Source organism: Zonotrichia albicollis, chromosome 10 (genome assembly GCF_047830755.1).
Source record: "Zonotrichia albicollis isolate bZonAlb1 chromosome 10, bZonAlb1.hap1, whole genome shotgun sequence".
Classification (NCBI taxonomy): Eukaryota; Metazoa; Chordata; class Aves; order Passeriformes; family Passerellidae; genus Zonotrichia; species Zonotrichia albicollis.
The window spans coordinates 6319387-6335958 of NC_133828.1; the positions used below are offsets into that span (position 1 = coordinate 6319387).

The 16572-nt window shown below is 41.0% G+C and overlaps 1 protein-coding gene across 5 annotated transcripts in view; it reads right to left on the reverse strand.

The window, feature by feature from the left end:
* THSD7B (thrombospondin type 1 domain containing 7B) overlaps nt 1–16572 on the reverse strand; it is a 299016-nt gene that overhangs the window by 114002 nt on the left and 168442 nt on the right. For all 5 annotated transcript variants that reach the window (XM_074547892.1, XM_074547895.1, XM_074547893.1 and 2 more), the window contains 2 exons: nt 11292–11424; nt 10225–10328 (listed from right to left, as the gene is read on the reverse strand). In XM_074547892.1, the coding sequence (XP_074403993.1) occupies nt 10225–10328; nt 11292–11424 (237 nt within the window). The remainder of the gene's footprint in view (nt 1–10224; nt 10329–11291; nt 11425–16572) is intronic.

Below are 16572 nucleotides of genomic sequence, written 5' to 3' on the forward strand. Positions count from 1 at the left end.
CATTTTCAAGAGACCCTGGATCTTATCCTGCTCAGTTCAGATGAATTTTTAACAATTTCCCTATGAACCACAGCAGCTTTGGCATGAATTGTCTTTGCAGTTGTAAACAGCACAACTGTGACATACAGGAAATTAAAATTTTATAAAAGCAAAAGTAGATCTAAATCAGTACTGAATGAGCCTGCCTCCACATGGAGAGGTGAACAAGAAGGATGTGAAAGTGTTATATAAAATAGCAAACAAAAAGGGAGACCAACCAGGACACAAATGCCTCAAGAACAAAGGATGATTCAATTAAATTGAAAATCATCAAGAAATTAGAATAGTTTGCTCACTGCAGGGTTACCCCATTGAACTGAGGTATGCCAGACACACATAGTGGCCAAAAACCAGCAACTAAAATGAGCTCATTTAAAATATTAAGGATTAGAAACCTTCATGTTTCAGGGTCTAAGTGAAGAAAACAGAGTATTAGGATGAAATGGCTCCTGTATTTCTGACAAAGAGCACACAGAAGACTGTGTGAACAGGTCTGCTTACAACCCACCCATAGCCACAGAACAGATTGCTGCTCTAGTCTGTAACATCCTCTGCACAAGCCATGACATGTCACCACCCAGGCCTACTGCTCACAGAATACTAATTTCCCAGGATTTGTGTGCCAAGTCTGAATCAACTGCTCATAACTAGGATTTTAAATCACTGGAAGCTAGTGGTAAAAACAAGCCATAATTGAGAGGGCCTGTCTCCAGTTTGAGGGAGAGATTGCTCTTCATTATGTCGCTCATTATGCCTTTCATCCTCCTGAGTAAGTCTCGGCACAGTTTGGATCTCCTTGGACCTCTTTCATCTACTCTACTCTGTTTAATGACAATCCATCATTTAAAAAAGGACCCCAAAAACGACTTTTGCCAACGATAGTTGCTTAGATCATACAGACTCCACACTAGATAAAAGAAATCTTGGGAGGACCAAAGAGAGCTGAACTTAATCAGAGGGATGAAAGACAAAATGAAAATCTATCTACCCTTACATTTTAAAAAGGAGTTTCCTTCAGATAAGACGATCTCAACTCTCTCCCTCTGTGCCTGTTAAATATGGTGTGAGCACTGTCAGATCCTATGGGACTTTTATGACTGAGATGCTCCAGCAATTCCTGTAAATTGTACACATTTGTATGGTGCTGTCTGAGGTGACCGGGCCACTTCCTATTGATCTAAAACCCTTTTTCCCCCCTTCTTCCCTCCTTCCTCCTAATCAAGGCAGAAATACACAGCCTGGCAAGCTTTGATGTCCCTCTGCTTTACTTCTCATTATTTTGATCTTTTAACAATCCCTCTATTGGTACATGCCCTTAGTGTACATTTTCAGGGTTCGTGCCTTCTGGCTTCAAAAGACTGTTGTACTTGATTAAGGCTTTTTATTCCTTTCCCCCAGAAAACAAATGCTCTGTGTGGCACTAAGAGGCTGATATTTGTTTTGTTTTCCAGATATATAGTTAAGCTAGAGAGCCGGCTCATTCCCTTCTGCAGAGTGGAATATACTGTCCTGGTTTTGAAGGAAATCAAATACATGTAATTTATCTGATGCAGTCTTCATCATCTTTATTTTACGGAAAGTCTACAGATCATTGAGTTGCCTTTGGATAAAATGCTGCACTGTAGATTGCTGTCAGGACAAATTCTCTAAGAGTCTCCTCAATTTTTATGTTACTGGCATAAGGCTACAGTGACAGAAATGACTCAGAGTCTCTCCTGCTATTAGTTCACGTCTATAAAGTAATGTCTTGCCAATTCTCCCCCTGCCTATGAAATACTCTTAGAGCAGCTGCACCTGAGGTGGAAGCTGGGCAGACCCAGGCTGAAATATAGTTTTAAGTGTCCTCTGATGCCTGCTGACATCTCCCATTAAAAACAGGAGGGCAGTCCACCATCACTCTTCTGTGAATAACCTGTCACTGGCAAACCAGTATCAATCTTTCTTCCCCTTGTCCTATCAACTCACACCCAAAGAAAGAAAAATTGATCTAGGGGAACATATTACCTGGAAGATCAGTGGGATGTAATACAATATGAGGACAAATTTCCATGTCCCACTGCAGTGCCCAGCTGCAGATTCCAGCCATGCACATTAGCATAGACACCTCTGCCACAGCACCAGGTTTTTCTTTTTTTAAGAAAAATTGGCCCAGGATTATTTCTATGAAAACAGGTGATTTTATTTCTCATAAATTAAACTATAGGAATATCAAAGGCAGCCAAAATGCTCAGAGAGACTGGTCCACTATATCTCACATAGCCTCATCTGTACCCTCCCCTCCCCTCCTGCTCCCAGCCAATTCTAATGCTACAAAACTGAAATTAATCCCATGGAAAATCTCTCTGGGAGAGAACACCTTCCTCATTCCACTGGTGCAGGGAAGGCTAAGAATGCATACATATACACATGCATGATATTAGTATGGCATTTTTGTCTCCTCCTCAATTTTCCCTCGTTTACCCCTTTGTGAAACATTGACACACATTTCTGCATGAAGCAAATCTATTATCAAATCTACAGTTAAAAACAGACCAAAGCTTATATATAAACTGAAATCTGACACAAGCAATCTGGATTCATGTCATCCCACATCCATACTGCAGTGATCATTCTCTCCATCTTCTGTGTGCAGATATACACAGTTCACTGAGAATGAAGATTAGTTTTAAATGCAAAACCAAGGGTAAGGTTTCATTAAGCTCAAGAGATTTTAATTTGTTCAGTGCTATTCACGAGAGGTAGACTTCTAAATACTTAATTTCTGTTAATGAAATTTGGACATTTTGGAAGAAAAAAAAAAAGGTTTCTAATCTATTCTGAATCTATTGGCAAACCAGGAATTGGAATTACTCAAGAGAAAGTTCTGGTGTTTTTACCTGACCTCAACTGTTTGTCATTACTTATAGCGGCAGAAGGTGTTATGGAATAAAAATAAAAGGGAGGATTGCCTATAAAATAGATTCTGTTTTATGCAACAGAAGAATAAATTTCAGGAACTTGGAGATGCAAAGGAAACGTAAGCAAAACAATTTTATAATGGGTGTTTTTTCACCACAGGATTATGCTAAATATAAGTCTGAATTCCAGACTTTCCTCTACAGTACTGCTGCCCACCTTTCTACAGTGCAAGTGCTACATTTTACTTTTTTTTCTTTAACGAAAATTTCACTTTTCTGATTTCAGAGCATGCTCAAATTTATCCAACATATATTTCTGGTCTGCCCTTCAAAGTACTCAGGATTTGCAGTTACCCAGATGTGCTACAGATGTGCTACAGTTACCCAGATGTGCTCTCTAGTTCATCTTCCACACTGTTAGTGACAGCACCGATGGCAGTCCAGGGTGTGTGTGCCCCGTAGGAAGCTGTCAGGATCTGATCAGAAGCCATCTGAAACAGCCTTCCTGACTGACAGCAAATAGCTGACAACACATCTTGGATTGGGATTTTTCAACAAGTTGCACAACTACCTCACCCTGCATTTCTCTAGGTCATACTTTGGTACTGCACATGGGAGGGTTTCATGTGGGACTGGACTCAACGTCTTCCTGAAGTTAAGGAATATTATTTGTGCAGCTTTTCACTTACTGCCTGACCTCCAGCCCACTGCCTTGTCAAGGAAAGAACTCAGATTATCAAAAGCAAGAATAGTGAATCAATTATAGTTTGGCTGTTTCTTACCCTCCTAGTACTCTCCTTGTGTTTTTAAGCTAAAAATTGCATTATCAGCAAGAAGAGGAAAACAACACAACACACCTTTGTGAATTTGCAATATGATGTAGAGGAATTATATCTGTAAAGTGCTGGGGAAGCCCTGGGCAGGCATGGGTGATAAACAGACCAAGGCTCTTCATTCTGGAAAGGCAATCTCCTTCCTGAGCCTCAGTGCCATCCTAAGTAAACTCTGCTTCACGTTCTTTTCAAATGTATCTCAAACAAGACTCAGCTCCTGACTGGTAATTTAATTTTTTCAATTATTTTCTTCCAATGCTACTAGCTGCCAGGCAGGCGCCTCCTAGACCAGGACTCTGGCTGGACCACTCAAGTTTGGCTCTGTTTGTGTCCTGTAACCCCTGTTACACCCTAGACCAGAACCACCAGGAAAAACACTGACCAACAAATGAACACCCAGCATTCCTCAGATTAAGGCTCAAGCTGCCATTGTCCTCCCTGCCCTACCTGCTCCCTAATACTGGAGGGAGCTGCTGGTGACAGGTAAGCTGCTGTCAGCTGGACAGAGTGACACAGGACTGCACCAAGAGCCCTCTTCAAAAAACATCACCAGCAAACTGAAGCAGTTGAGTCTCTGCCACGTTTACTGTCATAATTGCATTCCTTGTAAACTTCAGGTTATCACATTGCCTTCAGCCTGTAAATTGTCACAAAGATTCTAATGTGTACCTCCTGAAATTGGTAATTCTGTGCAAAAGCATTCTGCAACTCAAATCACATTGATGTGTTCATTTAGCTAATCAGCAGTTATATTAACTATCTACAATACAGAAAATAAGAACTGTTGGGTGACTTACCTTACGAGCAAAAAAAAAAAAAAATAGTAACACTGATGTTTTTTTGATGGCACATCTCATTATAAAGAGGTTACCATAAAATAATTGCAGGAGAAACAACAAGAGTATATATGGCCATTATACTGAGTTACTGGTGGATAATACATCAGATAATACAGCTAAAGGATGCCTGTTTGAAATATTTCTCTAGATACAATCTTAACAGGCTATATCTAAACTCATCCTTTCATCTTGCTTAATATGATGCATTAACTTGGTCACTATTAGACTTGTGATCACAGTACTGCCTAAGTTTTATATAAGACTTCACTGTATTTAGACATACTCAGGAAACTCAGATAGCAGATTGTTACCATTTTTTTCTTATGACTATTTTCTCTTGGTCTGAATCAGCCTAAAACCAGCCTGGTCTGCAATGTCCCTAAAGCTATCAGAAAGCTCCAGAGCAAGAGCCATAAACCTGCAATGAAGGAGACAGGAATCTTAAATTGCCCAAGTCTGGTGCTGCCTGCATCCCACGTTTTCACTGTCAATTCATACATCAACTTTTCAACTGTAACAGATTATATTTAACACTAACCATCTTCGCAAAATCCATGTGGTGTGAATTTACAACCCAGCTAAAGCAGGAAAGGAAATACATCCTGTGTGGTCTGACAGTAGAGCAAGCAAAAGAAATACACCCCAGAGATGCTCAATGGGGCTGTCCAGGACTGATCCACCCCGCGACCTCCAGTGAGACAGGGAGAGTTCTGTTCTCCAAAGGTAAGGAATAGCTTCTTATTACTGCATTGGTGAGTGTGCATTGTTGTTTTCCTGTACATAAATCAATAAACTATCTCTAAAAATATTTCGTGCTCTGTGTCACAGCATTTCTGTATTCTTGAGATGGGGAGCTACAGCTCTGAGAAGGACTTACTGTCTCATTAACAGGGGGAAATATGGTCAAACACTCCAAATGAATCAAAGCAAAGTGGCAGGAGCAGGAGAAATAAGACATGGCATTTTCCATTGCTGCAGCTTCTCCCTGCTTTTGGAAAGCAACTTGTTTTTTTCATAATCATGTTGTCAGTGTATTTCCAGGACCAGTTTTTAAAGCAGAGTCTCATTAGACCTGTCTGGTCTTTAATACATGTCTGTTTACATCACCAATGGCGTTTGAAGCAACCTTCAAAGACACTTGCTTGAAACAGGCTTTCCATCCACTAATTAAACCTGAACAATCCCTTGTAATCAGCAAACACATTTTTCCCCAAAAAACTGTGTGTCCCAGGTAGCTCTTCATGTCAGCACTGAAAGGAGAGGTCATTCCTGAAGGATCCTCCATCACAAATATCCAAAACAAGGTAAAGTCACCAAACAGCACCTGAAGAAGCAGCAATTCTCATGAAACCATGGAATGGTCTGAATTGGAAACCATCCAGCTCATCTCGTTCCACCTCTGCCACGGGCAAGGACACGTTCCACTATTCCAGGGTTGATCTCTGAACACTTCAGAGATGGAGGCATCCAATTCTCTGGGCATCCTGTGCCAGGGCCCAACCACTCTCAAAGGTAAGACTTTCTTCCAGCTCTACTTTTTGTCAGTTTAAAACCACTCCCTCTTGCCCTATCACTCCACACCCTCTCCAGCTCTCTTGAAGCCCCTTTAGGGCACTGTAAGGGACTCCAACATCTCCCTGGAGCTTTCTCTTCTCCAGGCTGACCAACCCCAGCCTGCCTTCTAGCAGAGATTCTTGAGTCTTCTGAGCATCTCTGTGATTTCCCCTGGATCTGCTCCAGCAGGTCCACATCCTTCTCATGTAAGGACCCCAGAGCTGGAAGCAGAGCTCCAAGTGGGGTCTCAGAGTGGGGCAGAGGGGCAAAATCCCCTCCCTCATCTGCTGCCCACACTGCTTTGGATGCAGCCCAGGACAAGACTGGGTGTCTGGGTTTCAGGCGCACATTGCCATCTCTGAGCTTCTCATCAATCAACACTCCCAAGTCCTTCCTCCCAGGGCTGCTCTCACTCCATGCTTCACCCAGCCTGTATTTCTGCTTGGGATTATCCTCACCCCTGTGTGGGACCTTTCCTCACAATCTTGACATCTCCTAGTAAATTAGTCCCTGGTGGAGGCAAATGACAGCTGTACAGCAACACAAAAGCTTGCAGAGATCCTCATTTACTGATAGTAATGTTGTCTTATGTAACTGTCAAGCAACATCCTCACCCTGTTTTATTTGAGTGCCCTGTCTTGGGGGCTTTTTGCCAATCATGCCTCAACTAAGTTTAAATAACAACTATATTTATTAGTTTTAAAGGCTACCTTTCTCTTTCCTGTGGCACTGCTTGCTGAATAAGTTAGTCCATTGAAGCTGACATAAAAAATGAAAGGCTATTGTAATTAGCGTAATATCTTTCCAAGATAAAACCATAAAAAACTGCAGCTTCAGACAGCTGTCATCTCCTTGGCTATTCTGCTTATTATTCACAGACAAACTCTGATATCTCCTGCATATTATGCAGTACGTTTACATGCAATTTCAGTGAAAATGCTCATGGAACAGGATCTCTAAGTATCTATCTCAGAATCTAGCCAAGAGAAAGAACAGAGCTTGAAAGTCATTTCAAACCTCATTTTCCATCAGTACAGTAATTGTCCTAAATAGGTACACATAAACACATACTTTTTTTTTTTTTTAGAAGTAATTTATATGAATTCAACGTTCTTATATAATTGGCTAGATATGACAATCACTGAAAACTAAAATCCTCTTTTTTATATGACAGTCAGGGTATGGAGAGAAAAAAAATTTAAAAATGGATGCTCCAAGGAACAGTGAGACTGATTATCTTCAGAAGTAAAAGGGTAATTGCTGTCACACAGCAAAAAAGGAACCAGCCAAATTCATATGAATACTCTTTGGAGAAGAAGCACCTACTGGCTAGAGATGCTGTACTTTATGTAATGCAATTACTGTGTGGAGTGGTGGTGATACCTCGAATGCAAGCTCATTCACAGGATGCCTGAATATTGCAGGAAGGCAGCAATTATCTCTTACACCTGGGATTCTTCCAGTGATGGCCCAGATACCCCTGAAAACACCCACAGACTCACAGTATCATACAAGGAAATTTCGGACAGAAGGGGCCTCTGAGGATCCAGTGCCTGCTCCAAGCAGGGTCAATCTCCAAGTTAGAAAGGGCTGCTCAAGACCTTTTTTTGCTAAGTGTTCATTATCTCCAAGCTATCTACAGTCTCTCTGGGCAACCTGGGAGTTTCTCTCACTCCAGTCTGTGACTTGTCTTCTGTTAATCCACTGTGCATCTCTGGTAAGTGTGGTTCCATCTCACCTGTGAACTCCACACTAGACTCTCCTTCAGGCTGAATAAACCCAAATCCCCAGCCTCACCTCACATGGTAATTCAAAAATATGTCCAAAACCCCCTTCCAGTGAAGAATGACAGGATCAGAAGTCCTCCAGGGTTGAGGTTTACAAGCTGAAGAGCCCTTGCAAGGCGTACAAGCAAACATCTCCCCCGCCTAAAGGACTGCTCCCTGACAACACAGAGCACCTCTGCACACTCCTGAGGAGCTCAAGTACCAGCAAGGAGAGGTATTAACAAAATCTTTATGAAATTTTCCCTTACTAAACACTTCTACAGATAAGATACAGAACTGCTGAAAACCCAGCAGCTTCTTTTCCAGACACAGTATGGTCAGAGTTAGCAGCTGGGTTTCAGCTGCCTTTTCTGTGGAGATCACTCCTCCTGTTCATACAAAATATCTTTAAAAATCTTCTTCCATTGGTTTCATCTGAGATCTCCTTTTCCTGAGACCTCACTCATCTATAATAATACCCAGAAGAGTGGTTCTATCACTATATGTAATTATGAAAACCGAAGCTGTTACAAAAGCCACAGTTAATTACAAAAAAGTGAACGTGGCACTGAAACTATTTTTGCTTAAATTCACCCAGGCAGATTTTTTCACAATTACCCAAGAACAGCACATAGCCTAGGTAATTACTGGAGGGCTCTCCATACAGTAAAAGTAAGTGTGATACTCTTCTATTATACTTCTAATTCTGTCAGAGTAAGATTAACACAAAGTTCATGCACCTACTAGAACATCAAGATTACCATCCCTCCACACAGACTGAACAATACAATTTACAGATTCGAAAACCTTGTGGAAAGGCTTGTGGTCAAAACCTAGTTAAAGATATTTACTCCTTTGAGTTTTAGTTTAAAACACATTTCTTCTTCCAGATACATCCCACATACTGTCAGGGCTTTTCTTTCTTTTCCTTTGTTTCCAAATTATATAAGAAATTCATTTCATCTTTAAAGAATAGCTTCTACCTTTGTGAAGGAGTAAATTATTATGTCAAGTTTCCTCAGTTAGCATACCTGTATGGCAATTTTTTTTCAATAAAAATAATCTTTTGTTAAAGGTTTCACTGTATTTTCCAGGAGACTGATAACAACCACATCTCCAGCCATCTGCAGGCACCACTACAGACTGATGCATACTCTGAACATTCTTCTCAACACTTCTGTTCAGACAATGGGACCACTAATTTCTAAGTGCTTAATTATGCTAAGGGCAGGAGCCCAAAACCTTTACCCATGCTGAATTTCTTCAACAGTCTTAATGAAAATCAGGCCGTAGGCAAATCATTAGTAAAATTCAAAATAATGAGGAAATTATCCTTTCCATTTTTAGCACAAAGAATGGATTACTTCATAAAGGCCTATAGATAATTCATTTAAAGCTCACACACTTCAGCTTTAGGCAGAAAAGCAGGTTAAGATATTTGAACATCAAGCACAGATCTCCTCCTATACTCCAAGCTATTGTGTTAGTGGTACTTTAATGCCCAGAACAGCAGAACAACTCTATAAAGGAAGCAGTTCCCAACACTTTATTTTGTAAATGTCCTAGGTTGACTATATGATGCTTTTATACCCAATTGTCATGTTCTGTTTATGCTGAATAATAAGTTTTGCACCTTTAAGATGTGTTCCAGAGAGTGAAGGGGGCAGAGAAGAAGCTGCAGTTTGTTTTCAGACACTGCACTCACTCCTCCACATTCCTGCTCCTGACTGTGTTGTCTGTGGATGGACAGACAGCAGGACAGAGCTCTCCTTTGCTGTTAGTTAGTTTAGCTAGCTGAGGCAAAGAAGTTCCCTAGACTGTGTTTTTTTCCTTTTTCCCTTTTCCTTGGACCTGTTTAAAGCTGCTCTGGACTGAACACACAGCAGAGCACCAGCAGCTCCACCTGAGGCCACCGGGCCGGGCCTGGCCTGCGACATTTCCAGCGCCTGAGGGACTGATCAGAGACTGAGTGAGCTTAGGGGACTTTCTCAGTTTGTCATCTCTTTCGGAGCAGCAAAGGGTTATATTGATTAATATTGATTAGGTTTTATTGTTTAATAAACAGGTTTTTTCCATTTTTCTCCAAAGAAGCATTTTCTCCTAGACCAGTCGCAGGGAGGGGCCAATTGAATCTGCTTTCCTAGAGGAGCACCTTTAAAAATTCTCTCCCAGATTTGCCCTGAACCAGAAGAGTAAAGTAGTTCAGTTAGTTTTCAAATTACCTACTGCAAAAGAGCAAAGACTTAAAAGCCAAGTGCAGCACCTTTAGCTCTGGGGGCAGGATGGAGACTCTTACCCCTGGACTGCAGGCCGTGCCCGCACGCCTCGCTCTGCCCCGGCGGGCCCTGGCGCACCGAGGCTGGCACCAGCACACAGGGGCTCCAGCGGTGGCTCTTCCACCTGCAGCAGAACAGCCAACAATGAAGTGCTTCAAACTGGAAAACAGGGAACAAATCTCAGCACAAACTCCAGTTACCAATCATTTGGAGTCACAAAGCTGTAATTACTCCTGACACAAGCACTGGGAACTGGATTTCAGATGCCAGGTTCACCTTCTAGGAAGTCACATCCTTGTCCAACAAGGTTCCCCTTTCTCATCTTGCAGGGCATGTTTCAAAGTTAGGTAACACACACAGGAAATAGCTCCAGTGGGCTTTGTCACCAGGCTCTCCTCCTGCTCTCATACAGCTGATGTTGCTCCCAGTCTGCTTTCCACGCTCACAGCCATGGCATCAGGCAGAGGAGAGCATTTTGTCCCCTGCCTGGCACTGCCTTCAGCTCCACACTCTGCTCCAGGACCATCTTCCATGGGATGTGCAGGCTGGAGATTCATATGCAAAGATATAATGGCTTTTCTATTTACTAATACTGCACAACAGATGGACCACAGAATCTTAATGAAGAGCAGTGAGTAACTGCTCTATAGTATTATTTGTCTAATTAGAACTTTTTAAGTGTGTACTATTCACTGGAGTGAGAGTACCAGGGGAAAAGACAAGAGTTTCTGCAATAACCATGCAATTATGATTCAGGCACTCTAGGGTTTGTGGTCCCAAAATAGCTTACATTGATTTTTAGATACAATGAGGGGGGAGTTCCCAGTAACAGCTTCCTTACACAGATCAAACCTGAGGTTACTATTTCTAGGAGCTGTGTCTGTAGGTGCTTGTTCTGATGATGCCAGATCTACTGAAATCTCCAGCTTGAGCTCTACTTTTACACATTTTGCAAGGTACACTATTTGTTTTGAACTCTGCATTTTCCAAAATTGTGTTATTTTATGGTGAAAATTGTGCAGGACAAGAGTCATTTCTGGAGAAGGAGACACCCACTAGAGACAGATTCCAAGCTAACAGCTTTTACCTATACACTGGACAGATGGGAACATCTTCACATTCTCTTTCCTCATACAAGGTGTCTGGACATGGCTGTCCCCCATTGGCAGAATCCTGAAGGATAATCCTGTACCGGGACTGCCTAACTGCAGTGGCATTGCCTGTAAAGCAAAAACAAAAAAAAAAAAAAAAAAAAAAACAAGTTGTCTTTCAGACACAGTTAATGATTTAGCTGCCTTGGTTAGAAACATGCTCTGTGTTTCATTTATATTTTGAAACTATGAGCATTCTAACATTTTTCCCTTTAAAATTATCAGTAGTTCAGCAGGACAGCAGCTGGAAGGATGATAAATCAACTGCTTAAGAAATGCATCAAAAAGCATCTGTTTAACAGAACACCAAATCAAGTAAGACCATAAATAAATAAGAAAATAAACACCTTAACTGGAAAAAGAATAAAAGCCAAAGAAACAAACTGTCATAAAGGAAGGTTTTCTTTCTGAGAACACATTCTGGGGGTCTCAGGCTGCTACCAGTAACCCATCTTTATGGCTCTAGAAATCAGAGATGATAACTTCCTGATAGGAAAACCATTGCAACCAACAGAGGCTAACTCCCTACTTAACCTGAGTTGATGCAAGACCAATCCATCTAGAAACACAGTTCACAAAATCCATGCACAGAATGCAGCAGGAAAGACAAGAACAAGATTTATCTATTTGTCTCTCCAGCTAAAGAAAGCACAATTCTTGGCTGTGTAAGTGGTAAGAGCAAACTGAGAGCTGGTTTAACCAGTGCATATGGCATTCTCTGGGTACTGTACTCACACTTCAAAAACAGGTGCTAGAGAAGTAAAAAGGGATCTCATGAGAACTCCTTAATGGATGTTACAGACCATGTAAAAAGCTTTAAATAATGGACTTCAACAAATATGTCTGAAAGAGGAAAGCATAGTGGGCCAATAAGACCACTATGAGTATTACTTTTCCAGCTCAGAATAAGAGCAAAGTTGCAGCAGCAAAATTACAATGTAGTAGAATAGAAGGAAAACTTAGAAGTCACATCATGAACACAAAGAACAAGCACAGATCCAAGAAAAAAGTTGACTTTAAAAATACCAAGTCATACAAGCTTCCACTGGCACACGTGCCACCCCTGTGAGATCCCTGCAAGGGACACTGCACTGGCAGGAGGCTGCTCAGCACAGCTGCTGCCCTGGTGCAGGAAAAGCACATCCAGAGAGATCCTCTCCTGCTGCTTTCACAGCCGTACCTGAGGCAGCTCTACAGCTTCCACAGTCTCCTTTCACAGCCTGATCTGCTGCCTGTAAAGCCTCACAAAGAGCCTGTTCTTAAAACCCAGCCCACACCATCACTCCTGGAAATGAAACTTTTTTATCTTCTGTCCACTACATGAAGAAAAGAGTTTATCCCTGTCACCTAATGCATAACATTTACAAAATTGCAAGGGCCTGCATCCATTCTAAGTGTTCCCCTCTCTAAACTAAGCAAACCCAGCTTTGTAGGTCCAATTCAATTCCTCTCATTGCTCACTTTCACACTGTGCCCAAGGACCTGCAGCCTCCCCAGGGCGCAGTGCAGTGACCCCTCAGGGGTCTCACGACCAACATGCCTGGAATTTGACAAGCCTGGTGTGAGTTTCAGCATTTCTAACTGCTGACTTCCATTCATTTTGTAGTCCATTGCATCTCCAGAGGTGCCTGAGGCCACAAAGACTATTTAGGGAGCAGAGCATGTGACACACAGAGTCAGACCAGGAAAGCTGGGACTCACAGGATCTCATCAGTATGTATCAATACACTACAACAGGCAGTAAAGGACACAGACTATTTTCACTGTGATATCCACTGTGAGATTTTTCAAGCAGCTGAGTACCCATTTAAGAGTGATTTAATTTAAGCCACTGTTCCTCAGCTTCCTGATAAAAGTTTAATGTGTCAAAAATCTACCACTTCCCTTAATTAGAACAACTACTCTGTCAAAAAAAGAAGAGATTATATTTATTGGGCACAATTTGTGCTCAATAAATCCTTACTGGCCAGTTTATTACAACCTGATTCTTGAAATGTTTATATCTTGAGTAATAACTTGCTCTTGTGGCTTTCTACATAACAAAGCTAGGGTGAGTAATCTACAATTTTCTTGACCTTTCTTTTTGGAGGAGCAGAGGTGAGAGGGAGACTTTTGGTTTGGTCTGCCTTGTTATTACTGAGTTTTAGTTTTTTAAGACTTAATTTCTCACCCATGAGAGAGTCAGGTGATGCTCTGGCATTACTTTACTACTTCCTTCTTATTCACACAACCCCAACGACATGGGAACAGCTACTCATTGGAAACATTCCTTTTCTCCTGGCTGCAGACAGGAAACAATGGCAACAACTGCACATTCCCCATGTTGTACTTCCCCCATTTCTCAGAATGTACATTTCATTCAGTTCCCTTTTATTTTTAATCCATTTATGCAATTTTCACTGTCTAATATCCTCCAGCTTAGTTTGCATTCTTGATTCTAATCTATTGTGAAACAAAATGAGAATCCAAAAGGAAACAAGATCCTGAACAGCTCTGATAGTAAGACAAAAAAGAGCTTCTCTAGATGTGTGTGGTGCTCCTCTTGATGGTTTGAACCTGGAACTTGCAAATCACATACAGACCTACACATGCCTTGCTCCCAGTGCTACTGGCTTGCTGTTAGCACAGTTTCAGAATAGGAATTACAGTCCAGGAGGGCTACAGCGCCTTGGAGAAGCTCTCTTGGAGCTTCCAGGTCTTCTGTACTTCTGTCTGCATAGAACAAGTTCCAAGAGGAGTAGATACCAATTTCTGCAGTTTGTTGAAGTCTATTTTTTTTTTTCTAATGTCTTGTTGATATTGCCATCCTTCCTTTCCAAGAATCATGAACTCTATCACTTTGTGATGATTTTCATTCAAATTATCTACCACCATTTGAATCTTACCCATTTCCTTCCTATTAATCAGTACCAAATCTAAATGAGCTTCCCACAGTCATTTTCTCCACCTCAAGAAACTAAATTATCCTCAACATTTATTGCACCTTACTAAAACCCCATTTTCAAAATTGAATTTCCACACTGGCTTTTCTATAGCATTCCTTATAAATGTTAATGAGCATAATTTCTATATTTCAGTTAAAACTGCCTGATTTTTCCAGAGTACTAGCACTATGGAGGTCTGTCCTTTTAAAGCCAAACTGATTTCCAGCATGGCTATGACTGTTTGCCCTCCTGAAAAAAAGTCAAGCCTCAAGATCTTAGGACCATCTTAACTTCTCTGTCCTTGACTTTGCAACTCAGATAATGCTGTTTGAGAATTTCAGGGATGTCTTAACTCTGCTTCCACTTTCCTCTCTTGTGCCACCAGTCTCCATTCTCCTCCTTTACAGAGCCACACAACTCCTACCAACCCACTCTTACTCCTGCCTGAATCCTGCATCCTTCCTTCCTCTGTCACCCCCAGGGCTCACAGAGCTGCACCACCATTCTCAGGTGAGGTACAAAATCCATTTTCACTCCTGGAACATGTGCTGTACCAGGTCCAGCTTCCCCAGGAAACATCCAGCTTCTGATCCTGAGCAGATGGAAAGCCAGAGTCCGGTCATCACAAGATTCCGCTCACACAAAAAAAATGGACAAAATTTCTGAGATTTTCTGGGATTTTAGTCAACAAAACCAGTGTCATCTCCAACACCTTTGTAGACATAAGAGCTCTTAAGTCTTTCACTTTGACCAGTTCTGGTTTTGTGTTTATGAGGATTGGAAGTGGCAGATCATGGACTCTCTGACACAAGGCAGAGGTTGTTGGAATTTCTTATTGTGGCACGCCATGCATTTTATTCACTTTTAATCCATCTCATTTCAAATCTGATTTAAGGCATGGGGAAAAATAGGGCAGTTACTATCTAACATTTCATGTAAACTTGTTTAGAGAATTAAGTAACTGAAATTTCTAACCTTCCTCCTGGACAGCCAATGCCCAGAAGAGAAGAGGTACTTACAGGTACCATCTATTTTCAGAAGGAAGATGAAAAATGTTATTTATTGTTAGTTGTTTGCTTTTTTTAATCTCCCTGTTTTAAATCCATGCTGACAGACCAGGGAGTACCTCATCCATGCTGAAAGCAGTTACCTCTCCAGGCCACCTTCACCCCAGGGAAAGCAAATGACAGAGGAAAATCCACCTGCTGCTCATTCAAACCACTTCATATCCTGAAACCACCCTATTGCTTTGATTCTTTTTTCAATCCATCCTCAAAGCCCAGGTAAAACAGACAGATTGCAGTAGACAGTTGCCACCTGTAAGTATCTCAAATGGCAGAGAATCAATAACTTGCAACAAGCTCCCTGCTCCTGCCTCCCCACCAGGTGCTGGGACTCAGTGGCACTTCCTTTGTGAATTATGTTGTCCACCCATCTGTTACTGCCCTGAGTTCAGTGCTGTCTGCACTCCTGAGGCAGCAGATAATCTTCTGCCAGAGGACAGACGGTTGTCTGATGACATTTAAATGTAGGGAAAATGTCAGCTTTTTTATTGTGAGATGGTAAACTTGGATGTATTTCCTCAGATAAACTACAAACAGCTCAACTGGTAAAGTTCTGTGTAAAGGTGATTTAGTGATTCCATGTTTGTCTAAGTTCTGATCTTATGCTGGTACACAATTAATTTTAAATCTGCCAGGCAATACCTGTTCCTGCTTGATCTGATTAGTAATTCACCATCTGTATATTGCTTTCATTAAATACAACTTTTCTATAAAAAAACCACAACACCCCTAACAACTCATGTATGTATAGTGGCTTTCAAATTTCATTATAATGCTGAGGTTTTAATTGCACAATGCAAATTAAAAAAAAAATCTTGCAATGCAGCCATATCAATAACAGATTTAGCAAAAAACAAACTCCCTCATCTAAGAAGTTTTAATTTAGAATTATATTAAAATGATAACACTGCCAAGGAGGTTAAATAATTAATTTCTTCTCATTTTAATTGTAGACTATTATTTAATAAACAAAGTAATTTACCAGGTAATTTATTCTACTACTTCATAGGCAGCTCATTTAAAGTCTAAAAATAAATTGCTAATTAAAACAGGATTCACTGTTTTAGAAAGCAACTCATTTTCCTGTAAAATATAACAAGGACTATGCTAAAGCATCCGCTGATAATCTTTGAAGGGCAAGGAAACTACCAACAATAATGAAGCATTCTGATAACTGAGCAGACTTTCATCTGAACAATTAATGAAACAAATTCGTCAGAAAACCCAAC